Source organism: Melospiza melodia, chromosome 4 (genome assembly GCF_035770615.1).
Source record: "Melospiza melodia melodia isolate bMelMel2 chromosome 4, bMelMel2.pri, whole genome shotgun sequence".
Taxonomy (NCBI): Eukaryota; Metazoa; Chordata; class Aves; order Passeriformes; family Passerellidae; genus Melospiza; species Melospiza melodia.
This window is the reverse complement of record NC_086197.1, coordinates 12568298-12588653: the sequence shown is the minus strand read 5'-3', so window position 1 is coordinate 12588653 and position 20356 is coordinate 12568298. Positions and strand designations below refer to the sequence as shown.

Below are 20356 nucleotides of genomic sequence, written 5' to 3'. Positions count from 1 at the left end.
CAAAGGATTGTGAAGACCCCTGCATGCTTCAGGCTGTGTATCTTTGCTTGCTGGATTTAGGAGAGAGAGGGAAGGTGCCAGGGGGAGGAAGGAATATGGTGCCCAACTGTTCCCCAGTCTGAGACTTAATCTGAAATTGTGTGAGATCTGGAATATAAGGAGCCTTCAGGGCAAGTTTCTAATGTAGAGCTGCTAAATGGCAGGCAATTTACTGATTACCAGTTTGGTTTTTTATTATTTTATAAGATTTTAAGTCAAACTGCTCATTCCTTCCACAGGCTTTTATCTTTTGTGTGCAGTTTATCCATAGTGGAAGAGACTCAATAACAAGGATAAAGGGGATAAGAACAAGAAACCTGAGGCTTCCCCACTCAATTTCAATTTGCAATGTAGACCTTGCAACAACTTCTGCTAGCTAGCAGAAATTCTTCTTTTAAAAGGATCCTGTTGCATTTAAATGGTTGTTTCTCCCAGGCTTTCCATTCCCTTAGTTCATGCAGCTGCTTGTGTGGCTTTACTTAAACAATCCAATGCTCTTTGGTTTTTAATTATGTTTAACCACTTTAAAAGAACTTTTGCTTTGCCTACAAACAGAACTAGCAATGCTGATTTTGTCTTTGTGATTTACATTGATTACACATAACCTTTTTCTTTAGATGCTCTTGAGATGCCACTTTGCACTGCTGATTTAAGCCTGTTATTTCTCATTGCTTTTTTCTCAGTTGGCTAGTCCAAATTTCACCACAAGTGAACTTCTGCAAATGTTTTTGAGAAAAATCTGTAAATATTATTTGCAGATTTGAAAACTAGAAAGGAGAAGATGAGGGATATGCCCTTATTGCATGTAAGCATTATTTAGAATGAAGAGGAAGTTTTTTGTTCCTCCTTTCTGGACTCTCCTATTGTGGGACTGCTTAGGAATTGTTGTCTTCCCTTTTCCACATAAACTTACCAGTACATACCAGAAACATTTCAACATCAGTGTGTTGACATATAGAGAAGCAAAGGCAATTCCATATGCTGTGAAAGCATGTTTTCAGTTGGGCATTTCATTGTCACATCCACTATTGAGGCTGTTGGTTTTGGATAAAGAAAATCCAGCTGGTTTGGATCTGCATTTCTGCTCTGATAGTTCTTGCTGTACAAAATGTTTCTCCTGCCCATATGCAGCCAGATGTTGATGGCCTAAGATTTGCTGTCCTACTTGAGACCTATGACAAATTTACTCTGCTCACACAAATGAGTGCCTGTGGCATGAAGCCAGTATGAAAAAGGCTGACTTTATTTTGCAAACTGTTGGCTTAACAATAAAGTCTCCACAAACTGTATTTTCCTCAGGTGTGCCTGATTGGAGATGAATTTGGGAGGGTGTTTTGTTGTTCATTAGCTGATTTGAGGGAAAGAATGCCTGGAAAAGGTCCTTGTTTCAGGCATTGGTGCAGGTAGCATTTTTGAGGAGTCTGATTGCTTTCTAATGATGTTTAAGGCCAGAAACCTTTGTTTTTAATTCTATTCAATATGCATAAAGGCTGCATAAGTGCAAATAAGGAAAAGCAACCCTCTCATAATTATCTAATATCCTTAATTATGTTTTGTGTTGAATGGTTTGAGCAAGAATGTCATGAACTTGACAACCTGGTCACATCCATAGCTTTTGGCATGTTCACAGTGGGCTAAGATTTGACAGGTTTCTTTAATTCAAGGCTTTGTTTGTAAACAATTGTGAAAGCAAAGAAATCTGCTTGGTATGAATTCCTTCTCCCTCCTTACCTACTCATTAATCTTTTTGGAATGATAAAACCTAAAGCCTTTATCTGTTTAAACAAAGTCACTAAAGGAGTTCAGGAACTCCTTGGGAGGGAGAAACATGCAAGAGGAAGCATAGTGATAGGGAAATAAATAGTAACACAAGATACAGATGAGAAACCAAGTGAGCCATTGTCTTGGTTTTGTCACCAAAACTGCGGGAAAAGCAAAAACTCTTCGAAAACCTTTTTAGTGTTAGAGAATCAAAGCATTACTTGATTCTGGCCAGGATGTTGTCCTGGCCAGGATGTGCAACAGAAATCATTTCACCCACACATTGCCTGGATTGTGCAGAGAAAATCATTCCATCACACATAATTTTTACTCAATTTTTCACATACTTATACAGTCAAAACCCATAGAAAATAATTAGTTCAATGTTCATTGGTTGCACATTACACAATTCATAGTATTTGGTTCCCTATTGGTTATCAATCTCTTCACCTTAGATGTTAGTTAGGTTCTCATTCTTCATTCTCTTATCTCTCTTTTCCCAGACCAGGTGTCCTGCCAGGGGTGATGTTTGGAGTTGCTGTTGGTTAATGGTTATCTTTTGTGTATCTTCCCACTCTGTTGAGATGTTAGGCTCATCAGGCCTTGAGTGATGAAGCAGTCCCCTGAAATCAATTCTCTTCCCCCTCACCCCAGGGCAAAGGCGAACAAAACCCCTGACTAAAGTTATATTAAAAAAATTTAAACTTGGTATTGTTTCCAACAGTTTGAGATAGTCTAAAAAGAGGTGGCACTCTGAAATGAGCAAACTCCTCCTTGGTTCCAACCTAGTCCTTTCCCCCAATAAGGAATGAAATACTAAGTGAAAAAATAGCATTTTATTATGAAACAGACACCAGCAATCAGAGGGAAGAAGTAAATAACTGCTAGATACCAAACTGCTGTAACTCAAAACCCGGTGGGAGCAAAGAGAGCCCCAAAATGCCAGAAATGCCTGTTCCCAAAATGGTGCCTGCAGGAGGCAGCCATGTGGCCAAGGGAAGATGGCGTCACACTGTTCCCTTCCAAGACAGTGCCTTCCAGGCGACTGTGTGTCCCAGGAATAAAGTGACAAGATGGTGGGTTATAAACAGGAACACACTCCTGGAACTAAAGTGATTTCAACTTTTATTATAAAGCCTAAAGGTTGAAGGGCCTGTGGGTGAAGCAGGAGCATTCCTGATGGGTGAGGATGCTGCAGCAGCAGGGCTGGATCTTCTTCCCTTCTTGAGCAGGGATGTTCCCAATGTTCCACAGTCTCACTGACTCAGATGTCCCCTTTTTATCCTGTTTTTTGTCCCTTTGGATTGGTTTCTTTTTGGATCCTTCATTTGCATGAAGGTTTAATGTGCTTGATTGGTCCTTCACAGTTCTGTCCAGGCTGGCTCATTTTTCCTTGATGGGGTGGTGCACTTTACTTAAGTAGTGCAATACAGTATGTTGAATACCAAATTTCTTATAACTACCATTTCACAATACAACAACCAAACTTTTTAACAGCACATGCTTAACAATTATTAATTATTTTACAACAGTTTCTAACCCATTTTTGACAGTGACAACCTTTGCCTTCCTCCTGCTGCTTGTGGGCTCTGCACCCAGCTGTGGGGTGAGGGAAAGGAGCGGCCTGTGGGCACTGGCACCGCTTGGCCGGGTCCCCTGAAATCGCTGGCTTTTTTTGTCACTGCAGGGAGAGTTCTCAAAGTTCACTTTAAATAGTTTCTTGTTGCAAATGCAATTTCTACAAGTAGCTACAGTTGCAAACCTAAAGCTGCCACAAAGAGAGATTAGATTCTCCATAGTCTTCTTTCCAGGCATGGCTGAGTATGGCCTGGGCCCTGAACTCGCTCACTTTTTTTTGTCACTGCAGGGAGAGTTCTCAAAGTTCACGTCAAATAGTTTCTTGTGGCAAAATGCAATTTCTACAAGTAGCTATAGTTGCAAACCTAAAGCTGCCACAAAGAGATTCTCCATAGTCTTCTCTCCTGGCATGGCTGGGACTGAAGTGAGGGCTGCTACAGGTGGGCCCCTGTGGAATTTGCTCCCAGACAGCCCAGTATCCTAACTGCAGTCTCCCCTAGACAAGGAAAAAACAAGGAAAAAAAACCAAATCAAAATGAAGACAGAATGAAAAACGGAAAGGAAAGTCTTTGCCTGAACAAAGACCAAGTAGCCTGTGATGTGATTACTATATAGCCAAGAGCCTGGAACCTGCCTTCGCACCAATTTCAAAAATGCCCATGATAGCACCCCACACACAAGGTCTGCAAAAACCAAAAAGATACAGTAACAGTTTTGGGGTGCAGGTAGATGTGGAATAAAATAACATTATGAATCACCCCAGGACAGCCACACTACCCTGACTGAGGGAGGTTGATCTTGGTGTGGTACTAAGTAAACAACAACAGATTAATGTAAAGGTGTTGAGTCAGCTGCTTCATGGTGACTTTATTGCACTGTGGCATTTTACTTTGCAGTGCATTGCAGCAACTTAAAGGCACCTGAAAGTGGTGATGAAAAAGTACCATGGTCTACTGTAGTATGGTGAGAGGTCAGGTACACACAGGCACATTTACTGTGAAGGAATGAGTTTTTAATTGCTTGTATGTGAAAGGATTTCTCAAGTTCTATTATTGCAAATCTGGCTTTAGTCAGAAACCAGCTCAGCCGTGCTTGCAGATGTCCAGCATCTCTAGTGTAAGTGAGCAGTGCCAGCCTGAAGTGTTTTGTAATTACTTGCCTTGTAAAATACTTTTGTAATTACTTGCCTTGTGTTTGGTGTGTCTGTTCCCAAGCACATTTAACTGAGAAGTGACATCTCCTTCTGCATCTTTCTCAGCAAGTGTTTGCCTCTCCGAGCAAGCACCCAATGGACAGTAAAGGAGAGGAGTCAAAGATCAGCTACCCCAATATATTCTTCATGATTGACAGTTTTGAGGAGGTGAGTTCCTTGTTGCAGCAGCAAAGTTTTATCCTGTTCTAGTCTTATGTCCTGATTAGCTGTTTTCTTGTACCTTTTGATCAAATGTTTTTGCCAGTCGAGGGTTATTTTCTGCTAAATCTTATTTTATTTTTATTTAACCTTCCTCTCCCTTTAATGTTTGAAATCTGATCTTAAAGCTGGATTTGGCATTGGTGTTGATGATGAGCTAAAGCATGATAGGTAGATGTGAGAGCTGCTCATCTCAACAAGTGATTTGCTGTGTGCACTGCCTGGAGTCTTGTTGTTTGAAAATGGAACATTCTCCTCCTTTTCAATTTATATTGAAGTTTCCTTGGGTGTCAGGACAGCCCTGGGAATCTGAATGTATTTTGATTTGAACAACTTTGCATCAAAGTGTTTCATCTTGCATCTTTGGCAGGTTTTCAGTGACATGACTGTGGGAGAAGGAGAAATGGTCTGTGTGGAGCTGGTGGCCAGTGATAAAAGCAACACCTTCCAAGGGGTGATTTTCCAGGGCTCCATCCGCTATGAAGCACTCAAGAAGGTCTATGACAACAGGGTAAGGAGCTTCTCAAAGACAATGTCCTTTGCAGCAGTGGTGCTCTGACTAGATTTTCTTTGTGGCTGTCAGCTTTTTGTCCTGTTAGATCAGCTACATCACAGTCTCTCTTTTTTGGCTTTGCAAGTTAGCTGAAAGCTGCTGATTTTGCCTCATATAACTGAATATTCAGGCTGGGTTCCTCTGCTGTTTGCCAGGAGGAGGGAAGGGAGGATACATAAACAAACGTGTGACACAGGAATGGACCTGAACAACATTCTTGGAGCCCCTTCATTTTCTTGAAAAGTCATAGATATTTCTGTGTTTAGAGAAAGTATGATTTCATGGGAAATCTTAAACTCTGGTTACTACCTTGTGATAAAGTGTATTTTTCTTCATTGTATTTTGCACTTGGCTGTATTAAAAAAAACCCTGTAGTCTCATTGCCACTGAGAGAAACTTTCTTTGCCTTTTTACTGACATGAAATACCAGCACTTTTTCACCTTCAAATTCAGTACTTAGTGCTGAAATCAAGAGCCAATAAACTTCTCAAATGGTTTATTATGAAGACAATCCTTAGAGACAAACAAAAGAAAGGCTCACAATATCTACTGTGTCTCTAAATCTCGTTGTTTCTACCCTTGTCAGGAGAGTTCCTGAATAATTTCCCATCTCCCTGTTTTAAATGTGAGCCATTACACTCTTCCAGCAGGTTTCTGAGAGAACACGGAACAAAAGTTGTTTCATCATCTTGTGGCCTTACACCATCAGCAGCTGGGTTATTTAAATAGGTGGGAATGCAGAATCACTGAACACAACATAAAAAGAAAGCCCTGCAGTGGAAAGATAAGATTTGATGTGGTAAAGTCACCCCATAGCCTAGGAATGTCCTGACTGACCACACAGCTACTTGACATTATTTTATCAGATGAAGTAAAATTGTTAACTCTTCAAATATTTCATCATGGCAGAGGCAAAACTTGAAATTTTACTTTTTTTTTTTACGGAACAGGAGTAATCTCTATGCTTTTGAAGATTATTTGATATCAGTTGTTTCAGGGAAGGCTTAGATTGAATACTGTGAAAAATTCCTTTGCTAGAAGAGTTGTAAAACACTGGAACAGGCTGTCCAGGGAAGTGGGGGAGTCTCAGCCCCTGAGATATTTAACAGATGTGTAGATGTGACACTTAAGGACATGATTTAGTGGTGGGCTTGGCAGTGATGACTGAACTTAATGACCTTAAATGACCTAACCTAAATTATTCTAGGATTCTGTAATTCTCACTACATTACAAGCTGATGAGCATCTTGGCCTTTTCATAAACGAATGAAAATTGCAATAAATCACTTACACTTATGTAAAAAAGCTGAAAACGTAAAGCATCATTTTCACTTAGCAAAACCTCGACTGTTTTCTTATTGGTCTGTTCCTTTTTTTCAGTTCTCAGTTCAATTTTCAGTTCAGTTGTGCCGACTGGAAATTGAGCCCCTGTGTCTGTTGAAGGGATTTAAAGCTGTCAGGGTGTCCTGGTGAGCCATGCAGTGCAGCTTAGTTGTGCATGGGGCTGGTTCCTCATTTTTTGGCCATGACAGTGGGAACATAAAAATGCCAGAAATTACTTGGGACAAAGAAGTGACCCAGTTGTGGGGTGTGCTTTGCTGGTTTGAGGAATCTTGTGTGTCTGTCTATTGCTTTTTGGACTCAGATGATTGCCCCAGCACAGGCTGCATTGAGTTGAGCACACACCTGCCTGTGCTCTCATGTGCCACAGTGTGTGGACCTGAATAAAAACCTTTTCTCTTATTGTGCCACTGCTTACTGTGCCTTTTGGGTTGTTGAAGGAGTTGTTTCTTCTCAGAACCTGTTTTTGTCTCTGTAAAATTACTTTCTTTTTGGAGATCGCCTCAGATTGTGGCTTAAAATGTTTCTTAGGAATTATTATTCACTGTGGTTCTGCCTTTTTCTTAGATAGCTGCTTTCAGAAGATGTTGTTTCCAAGTGGTAGAGCTGTTATTACATGTTTTTCTCTCCTGTCTCCATGCACTGTAGGTGAGTGTTGCAGCTAAGATGGCTCAGAGAATGTCTTTTGGCTTTTATAAATACAACAACATGGAGTTTGTCCGAATGAAAGGACCACAGGGAAAAGGACACGCAGAGATGGCAGTGAGCAGAGTTTCCACTGGTGACACTTCACCATATGGGACAGAAGAAGATTCAAATCCAGACTCCCCAGTGCATGAGAGAGTAAGTAGCAAACAGAAACACTCTCTTAAGGTGAAGCATGAACATGCTTTGTTCCAAAGACAGGAGGGCAGGCTATTGGAAATGCAGTGCCACCAACGAGGGGAGAGAATGATGCATCTGACCCCATCTTATCAGAAGGCTAATTCATGACTTTATTATACTATATCATATTAAAGAATACTATACTATACTAAAGAATACAGATAGGATACTATAGAAAGCTAAAAAGATAATAATGAAACTTGTGACTCTTTCCAGAGTCCCAACACAGCTTGGCCCCAATTGGCCAATGAGTGAAAACAACTCACACCAGAGTCCAATGAAACAATCACCTGTGGGTAAACAATCTCCAAACACATTCCACACAAGCACAACACAGGACAAACAAGTCAGATAAGAATTGTTTTCCTTTTCTCTGAGGCTTCTCTTGCTGCCTTTCAGCTTCCCAGGAAAAAAACCCTGGGTGAAGGTATTTTTCAGAGAATGTGAATGCCACAGCAGGCTGGAGCTGGGGTTAACTCTCATCCAGGTTCTGCACTTAGGTTTGCCTGTGTGTAATTTGGTTGTGCTCACTATGTGGAATGGATTATTTAACACAGTTTCTCCTGAGCAAATGTTGAATACAGAGATGACTGGATGATTCATACTTCTGGAGGAGTGCTTTGTTGAAACAACAGCAGTCTTGATGCCAGGGAAACCAATGATTCTGCCTGTTTTCTAGAAAAAAAAAAGTAGATTCCACTTCTGTGCAAAGTGGGATTTACCTAGAAACATGGAATTTGTGTATTACATAGGTTGCTTGCTAAACCTCATATTAAGTGGTGCTTTTAGGTTGTGCCACTGAGGAATGCTGCCAACACCAAGCCTATATAATGCTAAAGCAAAGATCATGGATCCAGATCCAGCATCATATGTCATACATATGCCTAATTTTAATGCAAGTGCAGTAAAATGCCAACAGAATCAGATGCCATCACCACAGATGCTGGTTTGGCCTTTATTCAATCCTGAGCCTTCTTTTCCATTGAGACATTTTACCTGGTTAATGGGGATTAGGTGACATGTCTTCAAAATAACTGCACAGACCTGGCTGGGTCAGTACCTGATGGAGTCTAGCATGGTTTTCTGTATAGTGCAGCTAACCTGTATCATTTAAAGATCTGCAGAACAGCTTCTAGAGGTCTCCATGCAGGCAGTATGGTTTTTGTTTCTGACTTAGTAAAAGGCAACATGAGCCACCAGCACAGAACTCATTAACTGGATGTTCTTGCTCTGTACCCCAGAAACATAGCCAGAAGACATCAGGCCTGGAGGAACAACATGATTTTTTGTCTCCAAGGCTTTCAGTGTCAGCTGGAAAATGTAAAATTAGATTTGATAATGTGTTACCGCTGCTTTTTTGCTAATGGTTTTAATGCTGATGTGTCTGTTTCTGGTTCCCCCTACAGTTTGATATGAAATGACTCCCAAATTAAATACAGAGACAAGCACAAATTAGAAATGAAATGTGCTGGGAAGAGGATCAGTTGGGTGTTACAATGTCCTTTTTTTTTAGCATTAATGGTAGAGGTACAACATGGAGTGAGTTGTGTTTTGCACTCAACCTGGTTTGGCTGCCATCATCACTCCATGTCACCTGTCTCTCATTTCTTTGGACAGATATGAGCAGTGTCATTTACCAGCTCAGGGAGGTTATGGGATAGTTAAATTCTGTGTGTGAAGAAAGAAGGACAAGATCAAAATTACTCACATCCATTAACAAAGTAGTTATCCCTACTTTCTTCCCTTTTAAATGAAACTATTAAAATATTTTCATTTTAAAACTATTAAAATAGTCAAAACCAGTACATCAGCATACATTTCAGTTCTCTCCAAACCAGGTGTACTTGGCTTTAATTGTAATTTACTCAGTGGCAACTACTGCTCTGAAGGAAGGGTGTCTCCATAGTTTTGTCCCTAACTTGAGTTTCACCACAGACAGTTCCATCCCTGTCATCACTTGGACCAACCAAATCTTCTGAGGCACCACAGCTCCACTTCCTCCTTCCATTATTGAAACACAACACACATAAATGAGAACATTGACTTAACTTCTGCCTCAGTGTGCTGGGCTCAGGAATTTGTGGCCCTGCTCCCCAGGAACATTGACCTTCCACAAGGATCCCATGGGACAGCCTTCCCAGTAGAGAAGCTGCTGCCTTGTGCATGCCAAAAACTGAAGATGAACATTTTGAGTGTGTCCAACACAGTATATTCTTAAGTCTTCTGTATTTCAACGTGCAAAAATAAGATTGACATTCTTGGTGCCTAAATTACTAATTTTATGCTGTTATGACTGTAGATCCTTGTTAAAAGTGATCATCTGAGGAGAGAGGTTTTTCATTATTCATGTAACAGTTGAGGGTTGTGATATATCAAAATATTTTCCCCTTGATGAGCAACTTGAGGTGATTTTTCAGTTGAAATTCTGTAGCCACTTTGATGAAATAGAGCTAGATACCAGTCATCATTCTGATTTTTATGCCTGTGATTGTCTCGTGGCACATGGAGTGAAAGCCAAGACTTTCTCCAGCATTTCTTTTATTTCCCTTTCAGGTTACTTCTTTCAGCACACCACCAACCCCAGAGAGAAACAACCGCCCCTCCTTCTTCTCCCCATCCCTCAAGAGAAAAGTGCCCCGAAATCGAATTGCTGAGATGAAAAAGTCCCATTCAGCAAATGACAGTGAGGAGTTCTTCAGAGATGATGATGGTGCAGGTGAGAGAAGTACTGACAGCCAAACAGACCTGTCTGGAGAGGGTACAGAGCTGTGGAAAGGGATCCCAGTGTAGGGTTTTCAAGAAGGTTTGCAGGGTGGAAAAACATGAGCTCTGCATACAGCCAGTGCCTCTCTGAAAATGAGATTTTTCATAGGCTTAAGCATCTCTTTGAAGGCTGGAGCCCACAAGCCCTGAATATATTAAAATTTATTTTGTGTGGATCCATTTGAGAGAAAGTGGAGCAGCTGAAATCCTTCCCTTTCCCAGATGCCACAGTCTCTGGGGGCACTTCTCCAGGTGTAGTGGGGTTGGACATGTTCTGAGGAACACTTCTTTGAATTCTAATTTGATCCAGAGTTGGTTAAAGCTGGTGAAAAGGCATTTACTTCAGCTGGCTTTGAATCAATTCTAAACTTTATAGAGGAAAACATAATGAATTTGTCTGCATAATAGTTTAGTGCCTTGTGAAACTCTGCCTTTAAATCCTAGTTACTCAGCAGGAAACAACTGGCAAGGTGGAGCCTGACTCAGAATATAGTATATAAATCCCAGTCATATCACTGTCTTGTGAGGCAGGAAACTCAAAAATATCCATGTCCAAATTGCTTTCCTAGTGTTTAAAAACATTTCAGTCAACAAATCTGTCTGTTAGCATTCTAACAGATAAACCCAAAGGTAATTTCCAGATTACAAGTAGCAAAGAAAGTAGCAAAGAAATTGCCTATCAGCAGCACTGGACCACCTTAGATAATAAAGAATTGCACATTAAAAAGCAAACTGAAGTGACAATGTTCAATGCAAATTCTGTGGCAGCTTAAACTGATGGTAGCTAATTCAGGGTTCTATCAAAAAAACCTTCACTCATCTCTTTTTCCCTAATTTGCCTAATCAGAACATATGTTATTTCAAATGAGATGTGTTTTAGTATATTTTACTGGACACAGGGTGGTGTGGGGAGAAGGGCAGCTTTCTCCACATGTAGTCCTGTTTCTGGTATCTTTATTTTGGAGGTTGCCCAGGATAGAGCAGAGTTTGAGGTGTTTCTCTGGCAGCCCTCATGGGTTGTGCAGTGCCTGCTCAGGGTTGTCTTGCAGGGTCTGATCCCAGAGTCTTTAATGATAATGATGGACATTCTTTTTATTTTAATATCCTTTTCCTTCTAATATATTTATGGAAGTAAACAAATTCTAGGTTTTTCAGATATTTTATAGCATTCATATAAAACACCAAGAAATGGTTTCTTAGTGTTTTGACTTTATTGATCCTCTTCTGAAAAATGAAAAGAGGAATATTTTAACAGCTTATGCTAAGGAAGATTGATTTATTCAAAAATTAGTTTTCTGCAAGAAGTAGTAAAAAGAATTGCTAAATTTTGTAAAATTGCTATTTTTTTTTACAAATTTCAGAAACCTGAGTGTCCTACCAGTGCTCCTTGGGAGCTGCAGTGGTGAAGCTCTTCTTTTGGCATGAAAAAGCCAGGTGCAAATGCAGGAGATGCAGAGATAGGAGCAGAGATTTGGGTGCATCTTGGCTTTGTGGGTGGAGGAAAAGATGTGGATTGTGTAAAGATCAGCAGTGTCCCTGGTACAGCCAGTGATGCTGCAGAGTTGCCCCAGTGCAGACAGACCTGTGGTGAACAGGAACAAACCATCAAGGCCCACTTCAGTGGCTTTGCTGTGTGCAACCATGGTACACCAGGAGAGGTGTGCTTATTGCAGCTTCCAGAGTCAGATCCTTCTGCCTTGATCACCACAGAGCTCCTGGCATGGTGGTCATGTATAGGAAGAGGTAATAGACAGCTTGGCTATACACATGTATAGGGAAGGAGAGAAAGATTTTCACAGTTTTTTTCCTCCCACATTGCTATGCATCTTTCTAGAGCAGCTGCCACCACATATTTTCCTCTTTGGATTACAATCTGCTTTCAGTCCCAGAGCTTGGATCACTCTGGTTCAGATTCAATCTATTGACTATCTGATTTTAGCCCTGTGGGACTGAATTTTACAAGGAAATAGAACAAAGATTTAAAAACACTCCAAAAATCCAGCACGTGGCTGTGAGAGAGACCTGCACTTATAAAAAACTCCTCTGGCCTACAGGGGACTCAGTATCTTTTTGTTTTTAAAGTTGCTTGCGGACATCTAAACTAATTCTGAGAACAGTGGTTCACCTGAAGGGTCCTAGGTGTGGCTCAGGGTGTGCATGGAGGTGTGCAGGAAACTGAGGTATTCATGTTGAATCTCCCCATATCTGCTAGATAGCAATTTTCTTCAAAAGAAACAATTTCCATTTTGTTACCCAGGTGAATTTCTGCATGAGTAAGTACTTAATTTTAGGGTTATTCTATGATTTTGTGTATGAGGGAAGGCTGAGTCAGTGTTCTGCTGGTGCAGTGTGGTAACACAAGCCCTCTCCTGTCTGTTGTTTTCAGCTTCAGTGTAAATGGTGAACCCTGCTAGGCAAGGTCTGCCTGGCTTTTAAAAAGCAGTTATGATAGTGTCCTGCATGTGATTTGTCTCTAAGCAACAAATGGGAGGCTTTCCTCTTTTTTTTGAGTTTCAGAAGTGTTCCAGTGAAGTACAATCCCCTGAGGCTTGCTGTCTCTCCCTGCCTTTGCAGATCTGCACAACGCGACCAATCTGCGCTCACGCTCCCTGTCGGGAACAGGACGCTCGCTGGTGGGCTCGTGGCTCAAGCTGAACAGAACTGATGAAAACTTTCTACTCTATGCACACTTAACATACATCACTTTGCCATTGCATCGAATTTTAACAGGTAATTTTGACATCCATTGTGCACAGCCCACCAAATACTTGTATTTGTACAAGTATTTCTCTGTAACGCTGTTGTAAATAGGAATTTATTTCAATTTAGAAGAAATTAGATTCCAGTTAAAAATGGGCCATTTGTAATTCAGGATGGATTTTGAACAATGTTTCAGCAAAGAATATAATTATTCCTTATGATCATTGTCTTACAGCAAGTTAGCTGGAGTTACCAAGCTTACTCACTCTCTCACCACAGGCGTTTTAGAATTCACAGAAGATGTATTGTTTCTGCTGGCATTTAATATCTGCTCAAATGGCACAAATGCTTCTATGCTCAAATACTGGCTTTGAGCTTGAACATCCTCTGAGACCTAATTTGTTGAACATACTTAGAGTATATATTGAGAAATGTCTGGACTGTAAGGCAGAATTTTCATCTGTAGTTTTTCCCTACTCACATGGACATGTTGTGTGGGCCCTGTTTCCAAGGCCTTTTTTGTAATCAGTGTATTTGTGCCAGTGGCTTTCCAGGTAGCAGGAGCATTACATGTGGGGCAGGGTGAAGTAGGAAAGGTGCTCTTTTTTCTTGGGTAGTTAGGAAACCTGTACTAAGATATTAAAATCCCAGTGACAGTGATCAAAGTACTTTTTAAAATGTCTTGAGTTTATTGATAAGATGTCACTCTGACCCTTCTGTCCATGTTGGATAATCACACTTCTGTCACCTTCTCCTCATATGTCAGATGATCCAGTTCCTTAGTCATCTCTGTGGCCCTTCGTTCCCTCCACTGTGTTAATTCTTCACAGAGGTGTGGCTGGAGCCTTCTGGAGCTGGGGATCATTTTTGCTCACATCATCTTCTTTGTGCAGAGGCATTTGATCAGCCTTTTAATTGTGTGCTCCCTTTTCCCATGTTCCTTGTTCTTTGTGTAGCCTAGAAAAGGACATCACAGCCCAGATTTCAGATGTTTCTGCATAGTGCCCTGCCATGTTGGTTTTACTGTGTATGTTTAGAAAGATGCCCATGATTACAACAGAACTTTTAAGGTTCATATTCTGTCCCACTTGGACAATATGGAATTAAGGAGCCAAAAAGATGAATGTTTATTTTTTATGGCAGTTTTTTGAGTGCAGAAATGTAGGCTTTGGGCTATAGCATGAAGGAAAGAGTTGAATGTTTTGTAGAGAAGTCTCCCTAATGGACTTGGGGATGTTGCATTTGTCCCTTCAAGAATGGGAAACCCCTTGGCATCTCTTGTTAATGGCACTTACCCTTGTTTCCCTGGAAAATATTGCCAGGGAATAATGTATTTTGCTTCATCCCTGTATAAATTAAAGTGAATCAGCTCTTCTCTCCATATGATGGGATATATTTGCAGTTCTTCATCTTTCAATTCCTCCCAGTTGCATCCTGGTTAACTCAGATTTTAACAGGCAAAGCTGTGGACTTGTCACATTTTAGATTCCTGGTAGGCTGTGCCACAGTCCACGCTCATGTCTCCAGTTCTTCATGCTTCCAGGTGTTGTGGCTGCTCTGAGGAGCCTCTTCAGTCGGCTGTGTCTCTCTGTTTGTCTCCCCTGCCCAGATATCCTGGAAGTGCGGCAGAAACCAATCCTGATGACATAGCAGAGGGCGGGCACTGCCTTGGAGCCTTGTTGCCAAGTGCCTATCCCAGCGGTTCCGTGCTAACACTACCACCTAGTGTCAGGAACAGAGACCTCCGCAGGAAAAAGGGAACTCCAGGAATACCAGCCGATCAAAAGTGCCTCTTTCTTCCTTCCTCTGCTGTCACACACCGAATGCCCACATGACTGGAGTGTTTCTGACTGGAAGAGGACTTTCAGCAAGACAAAATAAGAAGGGGCTGCGTTTAAACCGAGTCAACACTTTATGGACAGTTTGCTACCGTGTTTACTTTATAACTAAGAAGCCAACAATATGTACAGAATGTGCTAAACTTTATATTCTTTGGGAGAAACATTCTAAGAATTTCATAATGATGTGCTGTTGGACATCCCTTAATAGACTCTGGCCATACCCTCTCCTCGTCTGATCAGCCATTTGTGAGTGTGTGTGTGCCTCTGTGTGTGCGTGTGGATCAGAGCAGGGAGAGAGCAGCTTCCTTCTAAGGGAAGAAAAGGAGAAAGATACATTGCTGTTTTGGTATGTGCAGCAGGTCAGAGCTTCAAAGAGGCTGAAAATGTTCCCATTTTTCATGTGTCAGTGTTAGGACAGGTGAACTCTGCTGACAGATTTCCATATCTACCAAAGAACAGCAACATTTTCATCCTCAAGAGCTGGCTGAGAAAATGAGCCAGTGAAAAGAAGGCTAAAATGTGCTGCTATAGTAAAGCTGAGGTTCATCTCCAGTACTAATGCTGCTTATCTTCCTCTCAGTTGAGTCAATTCCACTTTGAGTCTAAAGTGAAATAACAGGAGACTCTAATTGTTCTCCAAAGGCCTAAAACTTTACCAGGAACCCATCCTCCTGCATGCACTGGACTTGGGGGTTTGTAGTCATCCTTGGGATACCCTTTGTAGGCAAGGAGGGTGTGAGAGCTGCTTTATGATGAGGCAGCCTGCCCGAATTTTCCATCTTTGGTTGTTACATGCTGAAGCACAGAGAGCTTTCTTGAAATACAAAAGATGGAATCATAATTCTGTTCTGAAAAGTGACTAAAAATTGCATAGTGGGAGGTCTGAAAATGGTGTGTCAGGAGCTCTCAGGAAAACAGCCTTATGTTTACACATAAAGTCCAGCTCTCTCTAAACAGCAAAACTGCTGTCCTTGAAATTTGAAAATAAAATTATGGAATTCTGAGATTACTGTGCTGTGGCTGGCTATTTTGATGAGAGCCAGTACATTCTTGGGTCCATTTAGGACCCCACAGCAGTGGGAGGGGTGGCATGTCCCTTGGGGCATGTGAGACTCCAGTACATGCACAAAGGGAGAGAGAAGATGCCATTTTTGTCACTTTTCAGACTCTGAGCACCTAAAGCTGATGCTGTGGCATGTGCTCTGAGCCTGGACCTTTGTCTCCCTCGTACCTGGTCTTTCCAAAGTGCTTTGTTGTTACTCTCACAGTAGCACCTAATGACTTAACCTCTCAAATAGGACTTACTGCTTTTTTTCCTCAGGCTAGGTTCCGTGGAAGTAGCTCCACTTCAGCATAAAGGCAGGCCAAATTTGCCCTTGAGCCCAACCCGATGACTCCAGCATGGTAAGGAGGTCTGTCTGAATTTGAGGCTGGCTGTCACCTTAGCACAGCACAGTGGCCTTTCTTACACTGGCAGCATGAGTGTATGACAGGGACAGCTGACCCTGTTCAGTTGGCTTCAAATGTGTTGCAAGAAAATGTTAGGAAAATGTTCCCTTTGTCACTACCAGCACACCCACTTTTCATGCTGCAACCTTGGAATGTTGCCTGTGGTCTGTGAGGGTGTTTCCACCATCTAACCTTGTTGCCCCTGAGTCCAGGGAGAGGTGGAGTCCTCACACAGCAGCTGAAGTGCCCTCTCAAGGAACTGGCCAGGCAGCCTGGGTGGGTATCTGATATCCCCTGCAGGTACTGTGCCTGGCATCAGTCAGTAAAATATTCTCACTTTGCCCATGCTGAGGGTTAAACCACAGCTAGAAAACAAGCCTCTCAATGTGCTCCTTACTCTGTACTTTCATACTGCTGGACTGGGCAAATCAGTGCTTGGTTTTCCTTCAAATCTTCATTGCAGAGGGAAGGGAGAGAGGGTTCCCATTTGTACTAATCATGACAATTGATACCTTTAGGCAGGCAGTCAGAGGAACAATGTAAAAAGGAAGTGTATCCACATAGGACCCTCAGCTGTAGGTGCCTGAACACTTCTCAGTGGACAAGAATTTGTAATGCTCCCTTGGTGTTGTGTATTATGTTTAGGTGGCTTAACTTTGTGTGATTTTGAAAGACTGAGAAAATCTTGCTGTGTAAGATTTCAAAGCAAATGAGGAATGATTCTAAGCTAGTGCATCAGTGTAAAAGCAGTGCTATGGAAGGTACAGTTTAGATCCTACATCTGTGTTTCAGGAGGTATCATCTGCTTTGTTACATGTATGTGGTTGGATTTGATGTCTAGTGTTTGAAGGGCTGTAATGTCCTAAAAAAAGTGAATTAATTTCTTGTATCTTGCTAGTGGGATATGCTGTAGGTACATTGATGACTCACCTTTTCTAGTAGAAAAGGACCACAAGTATGCCCTCATGGACATCCATGGAAAACAAGAGGTCAAAAAGTCTACTGAATGTCAATAGTGCTTTTTGGAAGCAAAAATGTTCCAGATTCTCAGTTATTCCTTCTTTAAACAACTGTCTTGGACTTTTTATGTATAGCCAGTGGTTCCCACTTTTTGTTATCAAATTCCACATTCTGTTCTGCTTTTAAACAAACCCTGAAAATTGTCCTTTTGTGTGGACAGATTGACAGGGAATTTGATCAAAAAATTCTGTTTGGGTCAGGATGGCACAGCTGGACCCTTAACATGCTCTTGCACTACATCAAAAAAGAAAAGTGAAGGTTGCTAAGAACCTCTCAAGTATTTGAGAGGGGTGAGGGGTTTAATTCTGTAGCTCCTAAGCAGTGAACTGGATTCAGCCCCTGTTGAAATAATTCAGCATTGAAATAATTGCTGCAGATGGAGCTGGTGTGTCCTGCAGTGCCATGAAGGCTTTTGGCTGTCATTGTCTTGATGGTTGGAGCACAGTGTGTTTCATTAGTTATGCTGATGTTTGAAGATGAGCTCAGTTAACACATTTGGGAAACTTGGCAGAACAGCCTTCTTTCTTTTTGGAATTCCACCATACCTCATTGCTCAGTTAACTCCTTCCATCCTTCTGCCCATTCACTCCCTCTGGAGATCAAGGCTTACCACTTGAGCTCCTCATAGATGTTGTATATTGATAGATGTCAAATACAAGGATGTGAATCTTTTAATCCATAACAAGTTTTTCACTGCTATTGATTTAACCAGTATAAAAAGCTTGGGATGTTTTGTTTTGTGTTGGTTGGGGGTTTTTTTGGGTTGTTGTTTGTTTTTTCTTTTTAAGAAAGCTCTTAAATCAATTATTTTGTGCTAGCAGATTATTGCTCTGCCTTAGAGACCACCATGTATGTGAAATTTTGTTCTCTTATGTCCTGCCAGCCAGGACAAGGCGGATTCCAAATCTCCTTTTAAAAAGAAGATGCTTTTAGAAACTCTATGAGTCTTTCAGCTGTCTTGGCTAATCCAGTTTGTGTTGGTCCCTGTTCCTTCTCTTTTTATTTTCCTGGCCTTCATTGTTTACAAGGCTTGGGCATGTTGGGCTCTGGATTGCTGTTACTATTTTTATATTTTTCTATTTCTGGGCAGGATGTGCTTTCCAGAAAAGAGAATTGTTTGCACAGGTGGGTTTTCACAGTAATATGTTTTTCCCAAAGTATGTTCATTATTTAGACAGTGAATCCTTGGCTCTGCAGACAGATTTCTTCCAGCAGACCCTCATGTACAGAATCCCATCTGATCACTGAAATTCTGTGTGGATGTGGAATCCAGGGAAATAGACTACACTCTTAGACTATTGACCTGTTTCTTGCCAGTCACTAATTGTTCCTTTTTGAGATGATTCCTTGTCCTGTATTTTATAGTCTAAAGCTTCCATATTAAAGACAGATGTAAGATAAAATCTTCAGAAGTGCCTAAGCCCTGTTGTTACTCAGTGGGGTTTAAGAACAAATTTTTATTTAGGAAAATAATTTATTAGTCTTAAATTCTATCTGTGTTGTATGTAGCAGTGTCAAGAAATGACAAGTTTATAGTTCTTGGATGAACAGTGTCTCTCATATGAATTCACTCTTTGTATTTGAAAGACTCTCATGGTTTCCAAAGGTCATGGCTGAAAGCTCTGGAAAGTGGATTTCCTGTGGTCACAGCAATCAGATGTCTGCAAATGCCTTACACATTCTGCAAGGTATGTGTGGTGCTGGTGTGTAGAAATTGTGTGTCAGAACCAGGTACGGTTATCCAGTTCAAGGCATTGTGAAGTAAGTAGCTTTTACACAAAACCTTAAACAAAAGAGTATTTTACACCAGAATGTAGCTGTTTGGATACTTGGTCAAGATAATACAAGTCTGCAAGCAGGTTCCAATGTTGAATGTTCTCTATGTAAATATATAAATATTCTCAGCCTAATTTTATCAGCCTAACACATGTTGCATGGTTCGGGTTTTATTTGCCTCATCGATCATTGGTGTTGCTTAAAAGGTGATGGGTTGAAAATTGTGCAGGCACTGTACTGAGCCATTTGATCAAAGAGCAAGGAGAAGCTTGTGCACCAAAAATAAAGTTGGCTGTGCTTATGTCAGCAGTGAAGAAAGTGTTGGACCCTGCAGCAAATAAACAGACCTCTTTAATGACCATGAAGTCTGTTAGTGGTGTTTTCTCTCTACTGTGCCTGCTGGTGTTGGAGTTTGGATGTGTTCCTTCCTGGTGGCAGGCACCAGTGGTGGGACAGGCTCTGTGGCACTCCTGTAGGCATGGCCAGATGGAAACTCATGTGGCAGAGTGGCCTCATTGCTCTTCATTCTGACTGCACTTGGAGCAAAGCTGCTTCTGCTACAGAACCTCTGAGTGATCAGTCCCTGACTGCTTGACATTAGGTAAGGGGGAAGGAGGTAAAAGTCAGTGGAGTCCTGAATTGGTTTTAAAGTTATCTATGGTTTGTTTTCGACTTGGTTATGTACTCATATTTATGTTTGTGCAGTGAATAATAGTGAGGACTGATGGCTGTTATGGTTTCTTCCTGATTAATTCAGGAAGAATTTCAATGCAGATTTGTGCACTGTCACAAAAATGAGATTGCATTTAGATCTGCACTGCTTTGAATTGTGTGTACTGGCTGGGATCTGCCTTGGTTTAAAGACATGCAAGGCTCTGAATCCTCTCTCTCCACCTGATATTTTGGAAACCTTCAGGGGATTTTTGTATATTCTCCTTGAACAAATGTTACCAACTATGTCCATGAGCTGATGTGCTGGTGATTTCATTTCCAAGAATCCCAAACCAGGATGTTTTATGAAACCATGTGGTAGGTAACAACATTTATCCTAAGCTCAGAGACGTGTGGGATATTAGGGAGAAATAAAACATAGAGCTTAAGAAGAACAGGATGTCTCAGTTCTTTACATGGATGTTTGAGCAGATTGTTGGCAGTGCTGTTTTGTGACTGCTCATGCAACTGGGCAGGAATCTTAGCTGGCTGGGAAATACTAAAATATTGCTTTGAAACAAACTGATT

General features: G+C 41.2%; 1 protein-coding gene across 2 annotated transcripts in view; it reads left to right on the top strand.

Moving 5' to 3' along the window:
- The window catches only part of KIAA0930 (KIAA0930 ortholog), a 51713-nt gene extending 32237 nt beyond the window's left edge, over positions 1-19476 (top strand). For both annotated transcript variants that reach the window (XM_063153932.1, XM_063153933.1), the window contains exons 5-10: positions 4637-4738; positions 5160-5300; positions 7332-7526; positions 10122-10284; positions 12906-13061; positions 14641-19476. In XM_063153932.1, coding sequence (XP_063010002.1) covers positions 4637-4738; positions 5160-5300; positions 7332-7526; positions 10122-10284; positions 12906-13061; positions 14641-14681 — 798 coding nt within the window. In that variant the 3' untranslated portion in view covers positions 14682-19476. The remainder of the gene's footprint in view (positions 1-4636; positions 4739-5159; positions 5301-7331; positions 7527-10121; positions 10285-12905; positions 13062-14640) is intronic.
- Positions 19477-20356: the final 880 nt, after the last annotated feature.